The sequence below is a fragment of the Genypterus blacodes genome, unplaced genomic scaffold, assembly GCF_046128005.1.
Source record: "Genypterus blacodes isolate CSIRO-AG114 ecotype Tasmania unplaced genomic scaffold, CSIRO-AGI_Gbla_v1 ptg000021l_1, whole genome shotgun sequence".
NCBI classification, from domain to species: domain Eukaryota; kingdom Metazoa; phylum Chordata; class Actinopteri; order Ophidiiformes; family Ophidiidae; genus Genypterus; species Genypterus blacodes.
The window spans coordinates 3,808,360-3,832,581 of NW_027466834.1; the positions used below are offsets into that span (position 1 = coordinate 3,808,360).

Consider the following 24,222-nt stretch of genomic DNA (forward strand, 5'->3'; position numbering starts at 1 on the left):
GTTCCGTTCCTCTTTAGTTTGTTCTTTATTACACATTAAATAGGAGTGGTGAGATTCATGGCAAAAAATAGACTCATTTGAGATCAGATCACCACTCAACACTGCCCACAACAGGTGTGTAAAGTGGTCATTCATTCACTTCCCGAGACCTGGACCCAGTCACACTCCCTAGTCACATACACAGAGTGGAGCCAAACTCCATTAAAGCAACATTCATTTAGACACACCAACGAAATGAAGCACAATTTACAAAATATGCACCTTTCAGTATCACAACTATACAAAGGTTGTTAAAATACGATCCAGGTATAAATGATACATTTCAGATATCAGCTGTTGGCACGCAATAAAGGAAGAGGAACATTTCAACCATTTCGGTACAACTACTTTTGAAACAGTATTGTTAAGAGGGTTCCATAATTAAAATTGCATTAACAGTTATCTTCTACTTCATGGAAAGAAAAAGAAAGGGGTAATAAACTGGGTCAAGATTCATTAATCCTGAAAGCAAAATGCATCATGTCTGGGTTCTCTGTGTCAATAACTTTGCTCCCACAGAACAGCATTTTGTGTATTTCTTGAGGAGGCCCAAGACAAAGGAAGTGTTGTCTCGGTTTTCTTACCTAAATGTAGCACCTAATGCAAACATGAGGCAAAACAGGGGGGAACAAATAAGCTGGTGTGGGTGAAATATGTGTTGATCTGGGAAGGAAACTAGGACTTTTTATATATTCAAACCATTTTCTCAACAACAAAAAAAAAAAACAATTTTATGGCAATAATTGCCTCATTTACAAGAATTGGTTCCAGTTACATTGCTTCAATACACCTGTTTTGGGAGAGAATTGTGTAGCTGGACAATCATTTCCATTGCATTTCCTTGTCAAATTCGTTGAGCCTCGGTGACGCCATCTATGGGAAACATCCCTGAAAGCTGTTGAGAGGATGCTTTGGGCTTATATAGCTCCATCATATGTGATCAAGCCAGCAGCTTAGGGAAACTTTCAAGGCCTGTTTAGTCCATCTGGGTCACTTATGGTCAGCTAATGGAGAATCAGGATTTAACCAAATACCAATGTGTAAAAATCCGCTGATAAGGGCCACATACTGTTCAAACAAAGTACTGGAGCTGGAGGATGGATACAGGTTCTGCTTTTCATTGCCTTGTAACAAATATCAATACAATGAGTGCTGTCAGTATGAATAAAAACAATCTTGCTGCAGTCGATCTTAAGGGTAAAGAAAGCAGGAAAGATGCGATCGGTGAAGTCAAACAAGCTGTAAGACACAAGCTTGTGATGAGGTGTGAACCTTTGCGACATAACATGACGACATACTGCAATACGGAGCTGCTAGTCCAACTTTAATGTCCCAAAATGTCCAATCTGAAGTAGAGTTTAGTAATCCGTTAGGCACATCCCGCCTTTCCTTTCTATTAATTTGTCACGCGTCAAATCAAAATTCCAATCGTTTCACTGCCAAAAAATACTGATCACTGTATAAACTGAGACTGTGATGTCCGATTGGGGTCAGAGTTCCTTATTGCTCTGTTAAATGTATCATACAGAGGCCGTTTGCAGTCCCCGTGTCATCTGGGACACAGCGCATGCAAAGAAACTAAAAGTCCCACGTAGGCAAGAAATCACTCCCCACACGATACAAAGCAAAGGAATCAATAGCTAATTAGGGTGTTAAAACATTTGGAGAAGAGTTTCACATGCATACTGTTATCAGTGACAAAACTAAGTCATAGCGAGAGCTCTGAAGCAGGAGGGAGGGCGGGGCGGGGCGGGGGAGGGGCATTACACAGTGGCAGGGACATTTGGATTTCGTACAGCTGAACGTTGGATCCTTTTCCTCCCGTCTACTTTGTCTCACTGAACTGGGAGGGGAACGTTTAACTCTTTGGCATCCTGTACTTGAAAGGACATCACAAGCCTTTTTACAGCTCGTGGAACTTTCAGAGTAAAGGAAACAAAAACAAAAATAGGTTTTTCACCAAATTGTTCCCAAAAAAATTGAGTAGTGAAACCGTTTGCGTCACACAACTCCTCAGTTATAAAATGATACCCAATTTAACAACCGACCTAGAAAATCAAAACCGTTTTAACACATGTGGGCAACTGGCACTTTAACAGTAAATAAAGCTTATTGGTGTCCAAGTAGCAAATAAAAAGGCAAAAACAAAAATCGGGTCATTTTAGTATTCAGGATGGTGGGTACTGAGAAAGAGGCTAATAATTTAGTGTAATGTACAAAATGTATTATTTTAACTGTTCAACATAGTTTGTTTAGTCTGTCTTGAAAAGGGCTGATTATTCACATAAGTGTGCACTTGGACTTGTTCTTCTTTTTCTTCTTTTTGCCCTCCTTGCTCATCTTCTCCTTATGCTTCCGGATTTCTCGCACTAATGTGTAAAAGGCATCATCGACGCCCTGGAAAGAAAGAATGAAAACAAGGCACGGTTACAACAGAATAAACAAGATGTGGAATGACTTAATACAGTGTGACGGCAATAAATGATTTAAGTGAATGTGTTCGTCCCGCCTTTATTCTGGAGTTGAGTTTCAATCGCTGCATAATTTAAATGGTTATCCCACTCAGATGAAGAATAATTTGGACGGACTGAACATTAGCCGACTTGTTAAACATTTAGACATCCCAAAGCAGATTCATTTGCCAGGGTTCCCCCCCTTAAATGTTTGAGACACGCAGCGAACAAACATGTCTGTAACTAAGTCGAGCAGTTAAAACTCTGTGCTCCCCGCTGACAACAGAGCGTCTGCTGATGTCACACTAAGGCAAGAGTCTGCTCGATGGAGCAATAAGTGTGATGTGGGATCAGTACAAAGAGCAAAGAGCCCGAGGTCACGTCAGGCTGGGACAAAGACGGCGAGAAAGGAAAGAATCAAAGAAAATCAGATTTGTGTTTGAAAACAACAATAACTTCAAAAACATCCGCATTCACAAATACAAACACAGACACACACAGAGCACTTTTGTTCGTAAACACATCTACCAACTCCTTATCACACATCATCCTTAGAAACATTGCAGCACATGATTCGGTCCCAGATTCACCACAAGTTTCAATTAATCAACGAGACGGCTGGCCAGCCCCCCAAAGCCCCTTTCTGCACCTTGATTTCAGCAGATTAGATCATGAATCAGCAATTGATAAACAAACAAAGAGAGGAAGTGATCAGCTGTTGCCAAGCTGCCCGTTAAGAGCCTCACCACGACCCCCAAGGAGAAACCATCAGGTTAGCTGGAAGAGTCCCATGAAGCAGCAGTTCTCGCTGTGCGCCAGTGTGACCCCCCCGCCCATTTCCAACAAACCCCACTAACGACAAAACACACACACACACACAGACACACACAGACACACAGAGCTAGTGGGGGCGCGGCTGCATACACTTACCCCTTTCACATCACAACACACTTTTTAAGCTTGACACAGCGCGGAGTCTTTTCTTCCTTGCTGAGCTTATTGAGCCGGTACAGCCTGATCTCCCGTACCAGAGTGTAAAAGGCATCTTCCACTCTCTGCAGTATGAGACAATTCTGCTCAATGTTGGAGGCATATACAGGAGGACACACACTGCATTGGGTTACTGTTACAGCCTGCCGATACACTGCGGAGGTGCGCCGCCGGGATGTTGGGGGGGGGCTTCCACTTCTACTTACATCCAAACTTCAAAGTGCGTTTATTTAAGTACATGTGCTGTTTGGGGTCGTCTCAATTTGGAAGAAAAATACAAAAAAAATCCCTGGGGAAGTTTGATGTGTGATTGCACTGAGATTTAAGAAAACACCAAGTGGCTTTGAGTGTTAGTGGCATCATGTGGAGAGTCAATTATTTGTACATTCAGCTGAAGAAAAAGGGAAGGAATGAATCATGGTGTGGACAGGACCCGCCCCCAACCCCTCCACCCCCTCACCAGGAGCTGTGATTGACCCCCCGATCACCAGGAAAGGATACACAGAGTTGCACTGATCTGGCGGCGCAGATATAAGCGACTATGCCACAGCTAAGATTCCAACACCAAGTCACGTTTACAGCAACCAGTAAGGAGAATCACACACCAACCCTCAGACTCATTACTGACCATTTTCCCTTTCATGCAGATTCCACGCCACGTATTTACTGATTATTTTTTTTACAATGTGGGATCCCTTACAGATTGAACTGACTTTGTGTGTCTGTTGCAGAGTAGCATGCAATCATTACATTATCACCCACAAATTCAAATTTCAATCAACCAAAGAGGATTTAGCGATTCAGAGCAACTGCCCAAAACATTTCCAAGCAAAATTATGTTTAAGAATAAAAAAAAAAAAGACCCTTAGAGCCACTGAATGTAACAAATCAACAGCACCACATGAGACTTTAGCAGCCTGATGGAAGGACACCTGCCACAGTTACTAAGAGCTTATCCCTCTTTAATAATTTAAACAGATTCTGCAGAGAAAATGACAGGACTGCTGTATCTATTAAACCATATTAACCCCAAAGACCGCATGCTACGTCTCACCAATTCAACTCTGCAGAACTGCGGTGGGAGCGCTTACGACAGTTTTGTGACTTAACACCAACAAAATGTTTCAGGTTAAAAAGTGTCTGTCGCCCGTCTCTTCTCCCTTTCTGGCTCGACTCTCACCTGTCTGGTTTTGGCTGAGGTCTCAATAAAGGGAATGCCATAGCTGCGTGCTAAGTCCTGAGCCTGCTTGGTGTCCACTGTCCGGGATGGGAGGTCACACTTGTTCCCCACCAAGACCATGGGAACGTCCTCGGAGTCCTTCACCCGCTTGATCTGTTCTCTGGATCGAAATGAAGGTGAAAAGGGGGGAGAAACGGGTGTCACAATTTGACAGCGTCTTTTTGAGAGACACTAACTTGAGCGACCCCAACTAAGACCAATATGTCACGTAAACAACAATACATTATCAGAGACGAGAGGACACTGTATATTTCTGCAGTCTTCTGGTTGAGTCCCTCATGGACTTGATGAGGTCTACTGACTGGGTCTTAGCTCACCTATAGTGGTGAATGTCCTCAAAGGATTTGGTGTTGTTGATGGCAAAGACACAAAGGAAGCCCTCCCCTGTCCTCATGTACTGGTCCCTCATGGCGCTGTACTCCTCCTGACCTGCAGTGTCCAGGATGTCAAGCAGACACGTCTCGCCGTCGATCACGACCTGCTTTCTGTACGAGTCCTGAAAAAAAGGAACGGGGCGGGGGGTTGGAGATTAAGTCCAATCCCACAAAAGCAATAAATGTGAGGATAATGATGATGTGTATAAAACATGCATTAAACGGTAACGATGACAGGATGCATCTATAACAATTCTCAGAGATTTAGATCTTAGCCGCACAAGTGCCATTAAATAATCAAGCTGGTGTTCATCTCAGTGACACTTGTGGCAGGATAATGTGTTTTGCAATTATTATTTTATTACCAATTTAAACGGACATTGTTGTCGTAATGTTAAGATGCAGAATGGCTCAGTAGGCGGCAGCATCATTTCACACCAAGGTCCCGGGTTTAAACTGTAAATGTGCCCTGCACCCTCACCCAGTGCATGCTGGGACTTTTGTCAATACTCCATCTCCCTCAATACAAATTTGATTATTTTCTGATGCGATTATTCACTTTTGTTCATCATTGTTTTGATAGATTCAATTTTCTAAGAGCCAAGCTGCATCTCCTTACAGTGACGGAAAAATAAGAAAAGATTAAAAATCGTTCAGATATTATTTGGGAGTGAATTGTTCTGTAGTGGAGCTCAAACTAACAATAGTACAGAAATAAGGATGGATAATTATAGTGTGAGTGCACACAGCAGCAGAGGAAAGTAGGCCAGCAGACACACACACACACACAGTCATCAAAAACCTGTTTGGCATCTTTCAAGACTTAACCCAGAAAAACGTGTTGTACCTGATTTCTTCATCTTTTGGTGGAGTTTCACACTGCTCATAACAACACACACACACACAACACACAGCATTGACGCGCACACGCATGCGCATTCACACGCATGCAAATGTTCTTTACCTCAATTGTGGGATCATATTCGTCGACAAAATGGTTCTGGATGAGTTGGATGGTAAGTGCACTCTTGCCCACGCCTCCAGCTCCCACCACAACAAGTTTATATTCTGTCATGATTCACCTGGAAAACAAACAACAACATCAAATCTGTTTCAATTCCACATTATTTTTAGACATTTTCACAGCTGCCTAATAATTTGGCACAGTCTTAACTTCAAATCAAGATTTTTGGATGGGGTGTGGCTTGTACTGTCCACTTAAGAATGACATCTTTGCTTACTTCCATTTGGTAAAATCTCCCCTTCTCTAAAAACATTAAATTCTTTGCTACTCTTCATTTCTGTCCAACAAGCTGTTGGCTTGCTGTTAAATCTCTGTTTTCCGTATCCATAGACTGAGCAAATGTTTGTGTACTGACATCACCCGTGAGTGTAACTCATACAGCCTTTGGTTTAAAAAAAAGTAGTACTATGCATTTAATAACACTCCTGGTTCATTGGGAATCAATTTCATACCCATCATGTTTGTTTTTTTTACTATTCATTCTACCTTTTTTTTTACATCCCAGGTGAAACTTCAATCACCACAAGCAGAATCTGGTGACATTGCACCTGCATTAGACTGAACTGAACTCTTTCAAACACTGTAAACCTGCTACGGGATTGAGAAAAATGAAATGGAAAACGAAAAGGAATTCTAACCAGTGACATAATGCCATCTGTGACATAAAAATAACGATCACATCGCTATCAGTCTTGTACTTCAACGAGTGTATGGACATGCATTCAACGGTCAAATGTCTCTGTTTAACAACACGTTTGAGTGGCACTTTCTGAATAACAGCAACACAACAAAAGCTAACCCCAGACAGAAATCCATAACAGTACATTAAGGCTCCAGAATTGACAAGCAACTGGCAGGCTCTCTGCTGTCAAACTGCTTTGTAGAGCAGAAGCCATCGATAATGGCAGTGGCAGTGCTTTTTCAGAAGTTACCATACAGCACACAGCTCTGCACAGCCTGCAGTCAGGGAGGGGTAACCAACTAAAATAGAAATTGTGCCACAATAGTAAGTGTTACAGAGACTTTAAATGTTCAATTATATGCACAAAATTCTACACCATAATACAGTGCAGTGATTGGGCAGTTGCTTTTACTGCAGGTTGTGCATTATACAAACCTGCAGTAAAAGATATTGTCATAAACACTCTTATCTTTAGTAGGTAATGCCAGCAAAGTCACAGACATTCCAAGGAACACTTTGACGTTGTCTTCCACATGCTTGTCCGAGTAAATACTGCCACCAAGTAATACATTGAATTAAAAATTACAACTTATTACTTGGTCGGAAAGTGTTACAGGTGGTCAGTCAGTAGTCAAACCCAGTCACAGCATACAGAGATGAAGTAAGGAAGGAGTCAGAAACTCATTTGCACCATAGCCAGGATATTAAATTGCTTGTAGATTTTCACTTGCTACCATTTTGTGCAATAATTACAGTTCTTTTCTTGTTAGAACAACAAAATGTGTGATGTAAACAAACATTTAACATTGTATATCCTAGTGTCCAACCAATGCGAGTTGTGTCCTGGTTAAATGTGTCTTTTAACGTGTTTGACTGCGTGTCATGGTTGCTGTGGCCTTACGCACACACCTTTTATTTACCACTCAGAACAGCTAAGTCAGATCCAACCAAATGCTGCGTTTATCAGATATTCATCAAGATTCAAGCGGTGATGACTAATTGTGCTATATGTTATTTTTCACGGATGACACTAAGGATACTTTGAAACAGTTACTCTACAATGTAACTATGTAGGGTGAAGCCTCAGCATGTACTGTTAAACTGGGCAACAGCAGTTAAATCGTGCTTTTAAGTCGAAAGGAATTTGGTTTAAATCCACCTTCGTAACCCCACGGGGTTGCCAGATTGGGTTGGTAGTCAGCGTCCTGAGACCTAAGAGGGCTGTGGACACTGTTTAAACTGGTTGGCTAACTTAGCATTGACTCGTCCACAGCCTCAAAACTAAGCTAACAAACGCCCTTTTAGCTATTATCGCGCGAGTTACTCAAGTTGTGCATCAAAATGCAACAAAACCGCATAGACAGTGACGGTTTATCGAACAAAATCCAGTACGAATCAGTGAGAGGGGTCGGGCAGCTTTTAAGCCGCCACAGAGAGGCTAGCTCAAAGGTCTGCATTGCAGGGCCAGACATTAGGTTAACAATTGGGCGTAGTTTGCAGTGACACCGATAAGTAATAATACCTAAATAAGACTGTCGTTCGGCGGTCCTAATGCTTATAATTTACCCATATTCTAAGTTGTGAGTAAAATGTTGCAACAGTCAAACACTAAACTGACATACACGTATAAATCTTACCCGTTTTACCTTTTAGCGTGTGGAGTTCCGCGTCCGAAGTAGCGACCAAAGAAGTCAAGCTGATAATCCTCCTTTGTCACTCGATCTCTGCATTTCCTATTTCACACCGAAACGCCTGCATTTAACTCGGTTTCCGTTGTTTCAGAAGCAAGCGGTACCATGTAAAAGTGAGCAAATTATTCGATTGAACTTTCCATTTGATCCAGCGTCCGGCCTAGCTGCTCAGGTTGGCCTCCTTTACGCGAATATGGGCGGATACCGGGGCGCACTTTACCCAGAAAGCATAGCTGGGGGTTTCAACCGGTTCTGGGCATATCGCTTGACTCTTCACGCACCAGTGTGAAATGTCTTATTGTCCCTCTTTGTTATTTAAATGATCACGCATGAGTTTGTCTTGTTGATTTTTGAGCGGGCTAACATGAGCCCCGGCTATCTTAAATTATAATGTTTAAATTAGCTACGTGTCTACTGTTTAGACCATGACAAAATCTACTTGAAAATCACGTTATAATTCATTTACAAGCAAAACTAAATGTGGTAATTATTTCAACTATTTAGGTCACATGGTGTCAATTTCAGGACATCTCCTTTCTGGAGTACGGCTCCCTGCTGCAGAGTCAACAAAGCCTAGGGGGCGACTCCACTATATATAGGCTCTAAATATAACTAGAATGAGCTGGACCGACGTCATTCCCAGGCAAGGAAATGATTTGGCAATCCCATGTCAGTTTCCCGAAAGCGTTTCCTCGGCTCCTGAGTGCGCAGTGTTTGTGCATAAAGACTTTCTGCGTGAACACACTGCTGAAACCTAATTCAATTTCAAAGAAGACAAGGGGAAGTTTTAAATTATCAACGCTTTACGATACATTTTGTAAATATTTTAAAGCGAAGCTGCGTTTGAGGGACTGTACACCACAATCAAAACCACAAAAAAATCCTAACGTTTACCAAATAAAAACTTTTTATATTTTTGTTTTAGCCTAAACATTTGGCAAAAACGATATTGAGATTTAATTTGGGAATTGGATAGAAATAGTAAAGGGACTAATATATATAGGTACAATAGATATTTTTAACGAGCGTAAAACATTTGCAAGACACAAATAACGCAGACACGCTAGGGGTCGCTATTCACGTTTTAGCTACAGCTCTGCACACCAAGGCTTTGTGGTTAAATAAGAAACACTTAAAGCAAAGTTTAAAATAGGATTATTTTCCTCATTTTTTAAAATCTGGATAATATTTTAGGTATCTTGCATTACATACGATACTAAGAACAATAATAATCATTATTATTAGCTGTAGTAGTAGTAGTGTTTGTAGTAGTAGTAGTAGTAGTAGTAGTAGTAGTTGTAGTTGTAGTTGTAGTTGTTTGAGACAAGAAATGCAGCCCAACATAATTTGCATTTAACAATTTAAAATACCTCAAAGGAGAAGCAGAACATTTCAACAAAACATTCACCTACACGTTAAAAAGAAAGAGGGTTAAATAAGTTAAATAAGTTTTTCAATTTATGTCATTATAAATGATAAATATATATAATAATATATAATAAATGATATATGGTTGAAAAACAATCTTAGAAATTACTAAACTAAACAGTAGACTCTACAACAGATTTAGCAGACTAAGGGCCCCATGAAATGATAACAGTTTGGACAGACCCGATTTAGTTTGATGGGTCACAGGCCTCTCACAGTCATCCAGACTTCAGAGTACATTATTATATTCCTGAATTAATGTATTCATCAATAATATGATTGATTCACAATGACCCTCCCAACACCACCACCTCACACATACACTCACAGGCTCACAAGACATAGAACGAACTACCTCCATACCTGCCACAAGGGGGCTGTAAACCTCTATTTATATGAGTACCGTTGCCAAAGCTGCAGTTCAAAAGCAGCTGTGTAATAATAACTTCTAATCTCGGCAATTTAACGTGCAAGTATACGTCATCATCTCTGATCTGTAACTGTGTCTAATGTGGTGAGGGTGGGGAAGGATATATTCAATAATTGAATGGTGGCACCACATATGATGAAAGAAAAATTAACGATTGCAACTATTTGTATGCTTTTTATCTTTAAATTAGACCCTTCAAACAAGTCTACAAGCTTAGAGGTCAGATTTGAGGGATTTTGGACTGATGACCCTAGCATTTCATGACAGTTATAATCAAAAATAAGTGTGTAAATATAATTTTTCCTAATAATGTGTCACAAAAAGCACCAACGCGTTGCTGCAATGTTCACTCCAGCAAATAATCATGTAAAGCTACAACCATCCAACATTAGACTAAATGGAACATAACTGCATAACGTAATCGTATAATTGGTCGATCCATGATCTCGTCTATTTAAACATCCATCCATTGTTCAAATTCTGGAAGTGAGAAAGTTTGGGATGCAGAGCTCTGCACCTCCTCCACCTCCTACTCTTGCTCCTCTGCCTCCCGTCAGAGTGTATTGCAGCTTTAAACAGTCCACAATGCCTTGCGGTGTCCCAGTTCCAATGTATTTACCAGCAGGAGTAAAGAAACGGGGAGAGGGGCTTTTTCCGCAGCTCACTGGTGAGACTGCAAAGACTAGCGCACACTGAGCACACACAAACTTTTCGACTGCGGATCCAAAGGCAAATGTTCTTCTTTCAAACGCGATCGTTGCCTTCTGCGCTCTTTTGTGTGCAACATCCAGAGGTTACTTTGTCGCAATTCCACTGGAAGTGATTTACTGGGCGACGGTGAAGACATCAGGGTAGGTTTTGCGGAATTGACGCCTTTACCTGCTTTTCCCTTTAAACTTCACTTCGGATAGCGAAGCACCGAGTATCCCGCCTCGTAACATAAAGGTAAGAAATGTTACCTTCTAAACATACACGCCTGATTCTGTCAGGATTTGCTGCGGCTCAGCCCGTTATAGTTGGGAAGCTGGAATAACGGAAACATTTCCAGTGGAAGAGTAGTTAGGCGACTCCGAAGCACCACCTCAGCCTGTTATCGCCATTTCTCCAGCCTCGTCCCCCCCTGAAAACAACAATAAAAGGCTGGATGTCAAAGGTATTTTAAAGCCAAAAGATATGTTCTGTTTCTCGGGTCAGCTCTGCTTTCACGCCGAACACGCAGTTTTTGTTTAGTTTGTGAAATAACCTTTTCTAAACATTCAAGTTGGTCTCAGTTGATTCAGAGCTCAATGGAAAACATTTTGTTGCAGTTACTCACCAGATTCAAAGTCGATAACAACACTGTTTAGCACACAATATACATATAAAATCACTTACAGTTCATTTCATTTGAGAGGTCTTCTTAGAAATACTCGCAAAAGCAACCTGTGGAGACACGCAGGAGGCAGGTCAACAGTCATGTGTTACACTTTACATCGCTGCTTTTAATTCAGAAATACAATTGTGGGATTTACAGGCCTTTGTCAATCTTTATTTGTGTCTTTATTGGCATTTGCAAATTAAAATGTTAAAAGTTTGGGCAATTTTTCTCTCTTGAGTGATTGCCACCTGCCATAATAAAACACGTTCAGCTCTGTAAATCTCTGTAAATGTCCTGTGTGGTCCTTTCTGGATAGTTGATACTGTGGAGACTCTGGTGTCAGGCCTGCGTGGTGCTCTTACTCTGTCCTGGTGCAGGATCTTGCTGCTGGCCCCCGCTGGCTTCTTCCAAGCCAGCCCCTGAGCAGTCAGTGAATATGGCAAAGGAACAAAGGCGGCATTATGGCTGGCTGAGCGTGCTGTCCAGATGTTCCAGATCCTGCCAGTGCTGACCTCCCTAAATGGTGGAAGCTGCTCCAGTGTCTAATAGTTCAATATCAGCCAGGCAGAGAGAAAGAGAGAGGGAGAGAGAGAGACTTGCTCCGGGGCAGGGGCCACTAGAAAGCTTACAGCATCAGAGTGTGTTGTCTGCAGCAGGACTGGTTTAATCCCAAAACAGCTCAGATTCCTGGCTGCAAGAAATCTGTTGGATAAAACTTCCTTGTTCTTATGTTGTTTTCTAGTGAATTATTGCGTTGTTGTTGTTTTGTTAGCAGATTTGGTCTCTTGTAGTGTCTCTTGTAATGGGCAATATGTGATCTACACTGGAGGCAGTATGTGTCATTATGTGGAAACTAACTAAACAAAGTCAGTAATTACTAAGAGGAAGGCACTGTGAATGCCAGACCTTATTGTTTTTTAGAAATGTGTGGAATGTGGAGAGTGTGTTTGCTAATCTAAAAGAAATCTCAGCTGTAAACAGACTTTATGGCGGATGCTGTGTCATGAAGTGTCTTTGCATAGCTGTGGTGGAACGATCCTGATAATACTGTGAGCAGGAATGATTGTGTGAGTCAAGATCACAGGGAAGCGGAACCCATGGCGTCCTTATCTCTCCGTCATAGCCTTTCTGCTTTCTCACTGGCTGGGAATGCATTCTGTGGATGTTATCAGTTTCCAGGCTACAGGATCAAGGCCCATCTCTGGCTATTGTCTTTGCCACGGTGTGTAATGTTTACACCTGTCAGGAGGTGTTACATGCAGGCAAGGCTGGCATATTGATGAAGTGTACCGTGTTCACCGTGTGTCTGATTCCCACTGGAAATGCTTTAACTTGTAACCAGGGGCTACAGGACTGTCTTATATTATGCTTCAATGTTCTAGCCCTAAGTGTGTGTGTGTGTGTGTGTGTGTGTGTGTGTGTGTGTGTGTGTGTGTGTGTGTGTGTGTGTGTGTGTGTGTGTGTGTGTGTGTGTGTGTGTGTGTGTGTGTGTGTGTGTGTGTGTGTGTGTGTGTGTGTGTGTGTGAGAGAAACAGCTTTGCTCCAACAGCGTCGCCGCTAGTGCCACCACAATAAAAAACGACATCTGTGTTTGACTGCTCACAGAGATCTCTTTCACGAGAGATCTGTAACCAATTACAGCCGAGTATAAATTGTTAGTAATTACATGTTGTGCTACAGGGAGAGCAGCTTAAATGAAAGTTTGGTTAGAAAATAAACAAGGAGTTTTAAGCTCTGGAACAGGACTGTCTGTAAGCCGCATTTCCTTCAATTTAGAGCAGCTTGGGATGGTTGTGTATGTCAGCAGAATCTGTATTGAATTAGCTACTCGTTTTAATGAGCTACGTGCTACGTGCTACGTGTTATAAACACCAGAAATACAACAAATGTTCATTGTTAAATGGCTGTTTTGTTCTGCACCTTAGTGAACAATAGCCTGCAAATCTAAAGAGGAGTGTGTAATGGCGTCTGCTCGTGATTGCAGCTAGTGCTTGTAGGACATTAGTGTTTTCCTGTGAGATCACGTTTCTTGACTTGCTTCAGTAAGTCACTTCCCTCTGGGGGAGTTTCCTGAGCTCGGTTTTGCCTTTGTTTTAATGTAATGAATGCCCAGTTTGTTTCCTTTAAATACCTCCTTTGTATTAGACTGCAAAACTGCACTGAAGTTAGTTTCTTTACAATGATAAACTGTAAATTCAGAGAAGAAGCAGTGCATCATCCTACAGTACTTAGCAGTGGAGATGTATGTTACAGGAGCGTGTGGTGTGTGTAGGAGTACCCACAGGAACATATGGTGTGTTGTTTACACCAGCAGCCAGTTGAGGTTTTTCCAGCCAACTCAGTGGGCTCCTGTAGGCCGAGGAAACAGGCTGTCATCAGCAGTGGGACAGACCGGCCGCTCAGGGCTGGTCACACACACACACACACACACACTTCAAGGCAAGGAATGCATCCTGAAACACGAAGCAGTAAATACTCCTCAACCGACATCAGATGAAATGAACACTGCTCGGGCTTTGATCTCATCTGGGTTTGAGGTTTTTTCTGCGTTTGACCGTCGCTGAAATGAAACACTCAGGAATTCTGCGTGTCACTAAAGGCTTCTTTGGCCCGAGACAGGCTGCATCAGATCAGGGAGCAAGCATCTCCCCAGGCTCACGCTGACAGGCCAGAGGAATGGACTTTGCAGCGCTCAGGTTGGCACGGCGCCAGACATCACTGTGCCTGTAGCAGGAGATGGAGAGGGCTCATCTTGTATTGTTGTATTGCTGTATTAATGTTAATAATTAGGAATGTTATTTTATAGATTTTGCTGTAGTAAATTGCAATAACAAGTAGTAAACACTAGCAATAGCTTACATTTGGCGATTGAGGTTGTCCGAAAGTTCCATTCCAATCTCAATAGTACAGGCGAAACAGTGCAATCTTGTGTAAGTCATAAAGTCTATATTCTGCAAGCTGTGAAATGGACAAACCGGAAAGCTTTCTTCAATATTCGCGACAAACCCTGGCAGGTAGTGTCTTTCAGGTGCTCTCCTCTTCCTCGTGCGACTCTCTGTCCGTCCCCCTCCGTCCCTCAGTCCTTAATGCCATTTAAGGACAACCTGAATGAAGGACAAAACCGCATTCCAGCAGTCTGCAAATATGCCAAGAATAGAGCAATCAGCAGCCAGGCAAGAAACAAAGGTGACACTTTACTCGTGCAGAGACTGAACACACACACACACACACACACATTGCGTTTATACACACACTTGAACCCTTTGAATAGTTACTGTAACTACCGTGTGTTGTTGTGTTGCAACACTGTTTCCTATTTATAACCTATTTGAGAAGGGACAAGCCTGTGCACATGAATGAGTTGAGTTTGTGAACAGAGGACGCACGTTGGTGCATTTGGAGGACAAAAGCACCTTTTGGCTCAGCAGTGTTGGTGCAGTGAAGGTTAAATGTGTACAGATCTGATTAGATGCCACTCAGACTCCACACATATCAGCCTTGAACTAAACAGAAGGATCCCTGGGTGAGCGTTCTTTGTATGTCAGTAGTCACGTATGTAAATCTGATAATGTGAATAACAAGATCACTTATGTGTGTTTCTTTAAAAGCTTTTGTAAGTCTTTGAACTCTAACTGCATGCTTAATTTAGTCTGTGGCCAATATGTCTTCAGTTGTTCGTGCCAGCAAAAGCAAGCGTGGGGATGATGCTCTGTAATGTCTTTTATTTAGTTGTGTTTGTGTTCACGTTCTCGCTTTGACTGCGTTCTCATAGTGCAATACGTCAGCCATAAATGTGTCACATGTATTACAAAACGGAGCGAGTAATTGCCGCATCAAAAGCACGGCCCGCTCTCTCTCTCTCTCTCTGCTGTCGTTATGATCCCATCTGGTTCTCCTTGTTCTTTTTGGTTTTGTTGCACTCGCTGACTCGGTTTTCCGTCAGTCTGCTTTGCTGTTTCCTCGTAATTCCGGCGTATACAAAAGCAGGAACTGGGATCGGGGATGTTCGCTGGCAGACTCTTCCTTTGACCCCTGACAGACATCTTACCTGTTCATGCAGAGGAACAACACAGCAGTGTGAAGGCCGAGTGGGACCAATTTTGGGGAGTGTCACTTTTTCGGGTTAGTTTTGAAAGACAATAAATAATAAATAGAAAAAAGTAATCTTAACGCGAACGAATGACAAGATACAATTACAAGAAATCCTTTATCAATTAACATGAACATTAACATCACTAAGACAGCAAGTTTAACCTATTTAGATATACTTTTCAATCACAAGGCAAGGCATGTGATTGATTGATTCGAAAGCAAACCTGGGCTCAACCAATTTTGGGATCTGGGAGGGGGGGGAGTTGCTCTTATCCCCCTATTATCAGCTGTGTTTTGGTTTGGGCTGCAGCTGCTTTTGGGTGCTTGTGCCAATGAGGTGCAGATAGAGAGAGAGAGAGGGCCGGTGAGAAATCATGCGGCCCACTGCTGCAGCAGCCCACCGGGATTCCTCCCGCCTCTCCTGATTAGCCGCTCCGGCTCCGGTTGAGGCCAGCTGGTCCTGGCATAACTGGGACATCCTTTTACCTAAAGCAGCTGCTGAAATATTCTGTCTGTACTTTACATAAGTTCCTGCTTAACTAGTTGCTGGTGTAAGTAAGTAGAACTGTTCCAAATCTTTTTGTATAAAAAAGAAAAAAAAGACCTTATCCACACATCATCCTTGAAGGTAACAGGATCCTATGAGCCTTATGTCCTGCACATCCTGATCGCTTCCTGTTTTCCCCCACAGTTTTCCTCCTCAGGGAAGTAGCCGGAGGGTCGGGAGGGCAGCTGGAGCCTTCAAGAATGACGGGGCCGACACACCACAACTGGCCCCCTTGCTTTTGACCTAACATGGAGCTCAAGGTCTGGGTGGATGGAGTCCAGCGGGTCGTCTGCGGGGTCACCGAGGCAACCACCTGCCAGGAAGTGGTGATCGCCCTTGCCCAGGCCATAGGTAGATCATTTCCTTACAACCACGACAGATCTAGCTTGTGTTTATAAGACTCACAGAATCTGTGCCCGCTACACACAATAACCACCAACTTGATCTTTGTTTAGTCTTAAGCAGCCTTGACTGTGTCTCACATTTCAATCAGCAGAGTGTTTAAAACAGGAAATGAGTTGAAGTCCCATGTTTCTTGTTGTTGGGAAACGCCATGGTAACAATAAGAGCCTGATGATAGCACGCTTTACTGCTTAATTTACACCACCACTAATGGCAAAATTAGTCTCTCCACATAATGAGCCATCAGGGCGCTCGTATTTTGTTAAACATTGTGTCTAATTTGATCTTTTATATGGAATAATTAAGGAGTGACGCATCAGTTCAGTTCTTGCCTGGTGGATGTTTGGACAGATTCCAGTCCCATGAATCTGGAAATGGATGAACATGAACAAAAAAACACAGCTATGGTTTATGTATTTTGAACTTGGAGCCCTTTGAATAGCTGCATATATTCTTCTTGTATTCTCCATAGTCTGTCATGTTGGCACTAGTTTATTATATTGGAAACCAGAGTTGTATTCTTAGACTATGGTGCTGTGTTGCTGTTGGTTGTCAGTGTGCCATAATGTGTGTGGGCGAATAGTGAGCTTACAAAAAGAGCAGCATTCATCTGCCTGTAATGTCCTGGAAATTCCTTGTGTTCACTCGTGTACCTTCTTGATAATTAATTAACCTGATCTGAAGGTGATGCACAGACTCACACTTCTTATGTCTTTCTTTGTTATTTATGAAATACCTACTCCGTTTTCCAATCTTTCAGTGCATTTCTAATTATTGACAGTTCAGGTAAATGAAATACAGTAAAACCGTGCATCAAGTCATTTTTAAAAGGATATTAACCTCATGCTCTTTTATTATAACTATATGGACGTGTTGCGTTTTGAACTGTTGTAATCAGATGGTGAAAACAGTCGGCAGAGTGTGAAACAGTAGATTTGAGCCGTTTCATAAAGCATGTTGTTATGTCATCATCAACCCACAACTCTAATCTCAGATTAGGTTTCTCTAAAATGCCAGACTGGTAGGTGGTAACTCAAAATAAGTCCTCTGAGATTCTCCTGCCTACATGTAAGCTGTTGAAATCAATGTCAGACGCAGCATTATGCTTTCTTGGGATCTACATCCCGCCTGTTCCCATATGTCTTCTTCAGGAAAGGGCTCAGTTGAGCAGAATGTATTGACATCACTTCCCACAAAGCGTGAGGAGGGAAAGTGTGACTCATCGTTCAGTCTCCAGCCAAGCTTAGAAAGCAGCGCCTCAGAGCCCCTTCCTCCTCTGGCTTCTTTCTAATACACACAGTGTAAAGCAAAACACCCTTCAGCACAAAGCAGAACAGCACCACTAACTTATTCATCTATCAGAATAAATCATTTTGTTGTTTGTTGGCAGGTCGCACAGGGAGATACACTCTGGTGGAAAAGTGGCGGGACACAGAGCGTCATCTGGCCCCTCACGAAAGCCCTGTGGCTTCTCTTAACACCTGGGGCCAGTATGCCGGCGACGTCCAGCTGATCCTGCACCGCACAGGCCCCTCTTTGACTGAACGACCCCCCTCTGAAGGACCACCTCTTCGGGGGCCGGAACGTGGCTTTCATCGGCAGAGCCTTCCACCCCTGGCAAAGCTTCGGAATGCCAACGATCGCTCCCTCCGCCGCCGCGAACCACGACGCAAGTCTCTCACGTTCACTGGTGCACCCCGAGGCCTCAGGGAGATACTGATTGGAGGGCGGACTGGGGACGCTGACCCCAAACAGAGGCTCTTCCTAGGGAACAGTGAGAATCGACACCATGGAGCAGCAGCTGTTGGGCCTGCATCTCCCAGCATGTGGGCCTGTCGCATGGAAGATCTTGTCAGACTGGTCAGTCTGCAGAGGGAGACTCTCTGTATGCTGGAGAAGAAGATTGAGACGTATGAGACAGAACTACATACCTGGGCGGAGGGGCGAGGGGGGCGAGGCGGAAGGGGTGTCGGGGATCCAGATGCGGGGGCCAGCCTGATGGAGGAGATCCTGAGGCTGGAGAAACGTCTAAGGAAGAACGAGGTGGAGATGGAGGAAGAGGAGTTCTGGGCCACTGAACTACAAATTGAGCTGGAGAGTGAAAGACAGTTGGAGGAGAGACTGCTGGAGCTACGAGGACGTCTTCAGGGCTGCGAGCTGGAGATTGATGAGAAGATTGCAATGGTTGAGGTGTGATATCTGCTGGAGGCTTTTAGGGACATGACATAAGAACAATCAGACAAAATAGTTATTTGGTTGTGGATTTTAGTTGGTCTAGCAGTTACAAGGCTGTAATCACCTTCTATCTCTTTTTGTCTGTTTGTCCTTTCAGGGCGTAGAGGCGGGCCTGGAAGAGGAGAGGTTGCAGAGGGAGCGGCAGGAGACCCAGTGGGTGAGTGAGGCCGAGGCCCGGGCTCAGGTCCTCAGGGTCAGAGTGGAGCTGAAATCACAGGAGAGACAGGCGGTCCAGCTGGAGAGCAGCTGCCGAGCCGTGGACAGATCGCTGGGACAAAGCGGCAAGAAACTGCAGGTGAGACACACGTGTTCAATTTCTTCTTTGAAGTCTGAAAACATCAAAAAGATCCTGTTTTTTTTTCTTACGTTGGACAGAGAAACATAACAACTTAATGCCACAGAGTGATATTGTGATAAGGGAGCGTACACGTGAAGCTGCTGAATCGTCCCCGACCCACATGGGAAATCCTCAAAATCTGGCATAGTGCTGTGAGGCTTTGACCTTATTGAGAAGGAGGCTGTTGAATAAATAAATGTGTACTCTTTGGCATCCATAGAAAATAACAAAATGAGAAAATGACTAAACTAGCCAATAAAATGTTGTGAATTCTGTTTTCATTGAAGGTTTTTTTTGGACATAAAGCTTTGTAATTGGTTCAAATGTGTTAACTTTGTGAAAAATAGGGTGGAAAGTCCAGTACTACCATTTAATATTTCATTATATTTGTCAGTCACTCTCAAGTACCTGAATCTTCTGCACACTTAGTATGACTTGGAGAAATGAGAACAAATGAGTGTTTTAGAACTGATTGAGAGTGAGTCATTATGTGTTTTGACAAGTATTTTTAATATTGCAAGTGCTTTAATACAACACACATACTGCACACGTGCACTGTGTCCTGAAGGGCTGTTTGTTGTCTCCATGCAGGACATGCAGCATGAGCTGGAGCAGCTGACTAAAGAACTGAGGCAAGTTAACCTGCAGCAGTTCATCAAGCAGACTGGAACCAAGGTCACAGTGCTGCCGGCTGAGCCCACCGACGACGAAGGGACCCACAGCAGTCACGGCATAGGTAAAGTCCATCTAATAGTGATATTCACCTGCTGTGGACATTAATGACAAGCAGCGACCTTGCAGACACAGTATATTGTTTATAATGTAAGAGTCAGTGAGGTTGAAGTGACAGACTAAAGGTGTGAGCCCTGCACATCAGTGTATTGTCCAGATGTACATTTTGCCTTTGGTTGCCATTCACAAAGGCTTTGACTTGTCTTTTTTCCACTGAAGTGCAGTTATCTGCAAGTCTGCATGTGCATTTGTAAAGACATTCTGTTCCACCAAGGCTTTTATTGTTATTTTTGTACTTCATGTCTTGACAGCCTGCTGAGAGAAAATGACTCAGCTCAGTGTGTCTGTGTGAGTGAGTGAGTGAGTGTGTGTGTGTGTGTGTGTGTGTGTGTGTGTGTGCCAGAGAGTGATTATGACAGAGAGGGGGAGGGGCTGGGGAAAGCGAGGGAAAAGAGAGCAAAGTATTGTATTAGTTTTTACCCCTTCAAGTGGCACTTACGTCGCTATGCCAACCGCTGCCTGGATACCAGCAGGCCCAGCGTCATTAAGTCACGCATCTGTGTCCATCACACCGGGCAGTGATGAGCCCAGTAGACCAAAGCTCTGTCATTTCCAGAGGAGACTGGCACACATATCAAGTATTAAACCATGTGGGTGAAATCAGAATGTCAGAAGAGGCTCCACATCTGGCTGCTCCACATGTGGATTTAAAATCTTCAAAGTTTTTAAGGCTAAAACGCTAAACAAACTCAATGCATCTAATTAAGTTGCAGCCTAAATGGCATGATGCATATTGATTCAGGAACATAACCATGGACTTAATAGCACAGTGATCAAGAGTGAGGGTGAGGCTTTCATGAAAGGTATCATGAAAAGTGGGAAAAGACATAAAAATGGCGATGACATAATGTCAGTGAACTCTGAGACGTCCTCCAGTAACAAACACATTCCTGAAATCTCTTAAACCAACACTTTTGTAAACACATTACACTTCTCTAAAGCACAGATATGTTTGTGACTCTATGGGCTCCCGTCTCTGCATCATTTAGAACTTAACAGTAATGATTTTCCATCATGAAACGTAATTGATTTAGCGTTGATGTCCTTCTAATAACCTTCCTGTACTTGTATGAGGAATCAGCCAGAGCTTGGAATTTCTGTGCTTGCTAGTTCCCTGAACAGCTCAGCGTTGCCTCCTGGTGGCATCAAGTCGCATAGCAGGGCTCTATTGGGCCAATTTCAGTGTGTATGTTTCTCAATCGTTTTACCCAATTTTCCATCCTGTCAACCAAATTATTGCTTTCACTAAGCTTCCCAGGTATAAATCAGTTCCTAATTGTATAATAGAAATGAAAACAAACACTGTAACTGTATCTGTGGTACAATGATTGAGACACGCTGACATACAAATCATCAAGAAATGTTAATCCAGGGTCCAGGGCTTAAATAAGTAACAAATACTCAACAAAAGGTCGCCTAAAACAAAAGTAAAACCTGATTCTGGCATTCTTTATTACTCAAAATGTGAAATCAAGACAATGTAATTATTATTTGAACTTTTATTTTAAATGCCCCATATCTAATGTTAGTGTCTCAGTCCAGTCTCTTAAATTTCATGCTCTTAAAAATAAATCACATTTTTGCTTATCTCCTTTGTGTTTTTATGGTCTTTATTTCTCTCCACAGAATTGATTCCGATGACCGGCTCACTGAAGCGTCCCGTGTCCTCCCACCCGGCGTCCAGTCATCTCCGTGTCCTCCACAGCGCCCTGAGCTCCGGCCTGAACCCAGAGGGCATCTATGTTTGAGGGTCGGCCACCAAAAAAGCTGCACCATCGGGGGGAGCACAGCCTGTCTTACTTCAATGTCAGTTCCTTAATTCAACACCAGAACCTGTGTGGAGGTAGACTTCACAGTACGGGATACCTCAGTAGCACACACACACACACACTCCTATGCACTGTTTTCACACTCGAGTGGATCTGCCGCAGAGATTCAATTGGTGGCCCTCATGGAGGTGAACCTAAGTGTTAAGTTTGCAAAGATGGAAGGAACACTGAAGGCCACTTGGGACATGATTGAGCACTTGGGGGAGAAATGAAGGATAGTAAGAGGTGATGGCATGAAGATAAACAAGCCAGCAGTGTGTCATGGCGTATATGGACTTGCTACAAAGCATGCTGGGTAATGTGGACAACCTTTTTAAACATATCCACATTATGGACTTTTACTCTCACTCCAATACCTGCTGAATGATTTGTATTGTCTTATCACTAGCATCATGAATCAAACGTTTGCCTTTTTAAAACAGTATTCTCGAGAATGTCGGTATGTGAATCTATGAACTTCGTCTCTGACTGCATATAAGTATAGACCTGCAGTGAATAGACCTACTTTTTATCCAGTGTAACAGCTGGTACATACAGTATATCCCTAATGAAGGATCCACGTGTCTATGATAAATATATTTCTAGAGTTTTGCATATCAGAAGCTGTAGTTCTGACTTTCTGTACGCGTTAAGACTATGCACAAATGGTTAATAGTTTTGTTACTGAAGAATGTTACTGTCTGTGCACGCCCGAACGGTGGCATATTGTAAATATATTTTCTTACTTTTCAATTTTATTTAGTGAATTATATTTTATTACAAAGCAGTGCATTCAAAGCTACAAACATGTAACGTCCTCACTCCTGCAGTATTACCTGCATAATCAATGTGTTATTTTCCTTTTCTTCTTTTCTTCTTTTCAGGCCTACATAGTATATTTTTTTTGCCGTGCTTGTTGTTCTGTAAGGATCGGTGGCCAAAGATTTGCGGGGCTTATTGCATGTTTGTGTTAATATAGCCATATCTGGATATGCAAGAGCATCCATAGTACAGTCAATCTGACATCTGTTAGATCTGGAGAGGGCCGCATGTAATCATATCTTCGATAGCAACAGATGCAGAGCGCGCGTGTGTGTGTGTGTGTGTGTGTGTGTGTGTGTGTGTGTGTGTGTGTGTGTGTGTGTGTGTGTGTGTGTGTGTGTGTGTGTGTGTGTGTGTGTGTGTGTGTGTGTGTGTGTGTGTGTGTGTGTGTGTGTGTGTGTGTGTGTGTGTGTGTGTGTGTGTGTGTGTGTGTGTGTGTGTGTGTGTGTGTGTGTGTGTGTGTGTGTGTGTGTGTGTGAACTTCACGTGAGCTTTCCGGTTACGAGTGACTGATTTAAAGGGAGTCCGGATAGACTAGTGCGAAGTGAAAGTATGAAATCGCTCCGTTGTTGTAGTTCTGCTGCTAATCACATCAAAGTGCCTTACAGTCATTCAGCAGCTTGCGTAGCTCCTAAATAACAAGCAGTGAAGCTTTAGTAGAGTCATGAAGGAATGAATGATCATCACCATGCACAAATGTCAATAGCACAGCATCAATTATGTGTCTAAATGATAGCACTCTCCACTCTGTGGCTGTGTTATTGCGAACACGACATGTGCTGTAAAACGTTCTCCAGCATTTACTCTGATTAATGTCACACAGCACATCGACTATAGTTGCCAGTTTAGGTCACTTCTGTTGATGGGGGTCGGAACAGAAGGGAAAATCCAGCCCGGTAGCCGCATTTACACAGTTTAGCAGTTGTATTTCAGGGGGAACAGAACATCACTGATCCACTCGAATGGCACAATGTCTTCCTAGACTAAACAGCACATCAAGTTGCCCTCAAGTTCAACTGCAAGATACCAGTGATCAGATGGATGATTGAGAGCATTTACTCTGACATTAATTTTGAACAATAACAGCAGCATTTACTAAACACACACATCTATTATCACTGTTGTCTGCTGTTGAGTTTGAGACCGGTTGGAAGGTCACAAATTCAATATAAGGGTGGATTTTCCCTTTTTAAGAAACCACTTGTGTGTGTTATTACCATGCTGGGATGATGCATAGCTGTGGTCAGTGTTTACAACTGTATACATTTTAGAGAATTGTAAGATGTCGACTGTACATACCTGTTTTCCTGCCTTAACATACTGCGAAGTGTTGACTGATGTATGGCTGTAAGTGGCTGCAGATATGACGTGGATTGCATGATTAAATAAACCAAGTGACAAAGCTGGATGTGTCATAGATTGATGATGCATGTGGTGACTTGAGGTTGTCTGATCACGTAAAGGGGCATGTCGCGCTTT

At 42.8% G+C, this 24,222-nt stretch overlaps 2 protein-coding genes across 6 annotated transcripts; one reads left to right on the forward strand and one right to left on the reverse strand.

Annotated features, from left to right (window-relative positions):
* Positions 1 to 6: 6 nt before the first annotated feature.
* Positions 7 to 9,034, reverse strand: kras (v-Ki-ras2 Kirsten rat sarcoma viral oncogene homolog). 3 transcript variants are annotated; one of them, XM_076141962.1, is made up of 6 exons: positions 8,440 to 9,034; positions 6,061 to 6,178; positions 5,040 to 5,218; positions 4,663 to 4,822; positions 3,423 to 3,547; positions 7 to 2,436 (listed from the first exon to the last, which is right to left on the reverse strand). In XM_076141962.1, the coding sequence occupies exons 2-5, from the start codon at positions 6,169 to 6,171 to the stop codon at positions 3,428 to 3,430; spliced, it is 570 nt and encodes a 189-aa protein (XP_075998077.1). In that variant the 5' UTR covers positions 6,172 to 6,178; positions 8,440 to 9,034; the 3' UTR covers positions 7 to 2,436; positions 3,423 to 3,427. The 3 variants fall into 3 exon arrangements, with proteins under 3 accessions (XP_075998077.1, XP_075998076.1, XP_075998078.1); XM_076141961.1 differs by having other exon boundaries at positions 8,449 to 9,033; XM_076141963.1 differs by lacking the exon at positions 3,423 to 3,547 and having other exon boundaries at positions 8,449 to 9,028.
* A 1,913-nt stretch (positions 9,035 to 10,947) lies between these two features.
* On the forward strand, positions 10,948 to 24,146 carry rassf8a (Ras association domain family member 8a). 3 transcript variants are annotated; one of them, XM_076141945.1, is made up of 6 exons: positions 10,948 to 11,296; positions 16,492 to 16,698; positions 18,140 to 18,939; positions 19,082 to 19,279; positions 19,913 to 20,057; positions 21,740 to 24,146. In XM_076141945.1, exons 2-6 carry the CDS (start codon positions 16,596 to 16,598, stop codon positions 21,859 to 21,861), a joined length of 1,368 nt encoding a protein of 455 aa, XP_075998060.1. In that variant the 5' UTR covers positions 10,948 to 11,296; positions 16,492 to 16,595; the 3' UTR covers positions 21,862 to 24,146. The 3 variants fall into 3 exon arrangements, with proteins under 3 accessions (XP_075998060.1, XP_075998059.1, XP_075998061.1); XM_076141944.1 differs by having other exon boundaries at positions 10,948 to 11,202; XM_076141946.1 differs by lacking the exon at positions 10,948 to 11,296 and having other exon boundaries at positions 13,100 to 16,698.
* Positions 24,147 to 24,222: the final 76 nt, after the last annotated feature.

Coding starts and splice junctions, on each gene's coding strand:
- kras (XM_076141962.1), bottom strand. CDS start 6,171: ATGACAGAATATAAACTTGTTGTGGTGGGAGCTGGAGGCGTGGGCAAG. Junction 5,219..6,060: donor AATATGATCCCACAATTGAG/GTAAAGAACATT, acceptor CCTTTTTTTCAG/GACTCGTACAGAAAGCAGGT. Junction 3,548..4,662: donor CCTCAGCCAAAACCAGACAG/GTGAGAGTCGAG, acceptor CTCATACTGCAG/AGAGTGGAAGATGCCTTTTA.
- rassf8a (XM_076141945.1), top strand. CDS start 16,596: ATGGAGCTCAAGGTCTGGGTGGATGGAGTCCAGCGGGTCGTCTGCGGG. Junction 19,280..19,912: donor AAAGCGGCAAGAAACTGCAG/GTGAGACACACG, acceptor GTCTCCATGCAG/GACATGCAGCATGAGCTGGA. Junction 20,058..21,739: donor CCACAGCAGTCACGGCATAG/GTAAAGTCCATC, acceptor TTCTCTCCACAG/AATTGATTCCGATGACCGGC.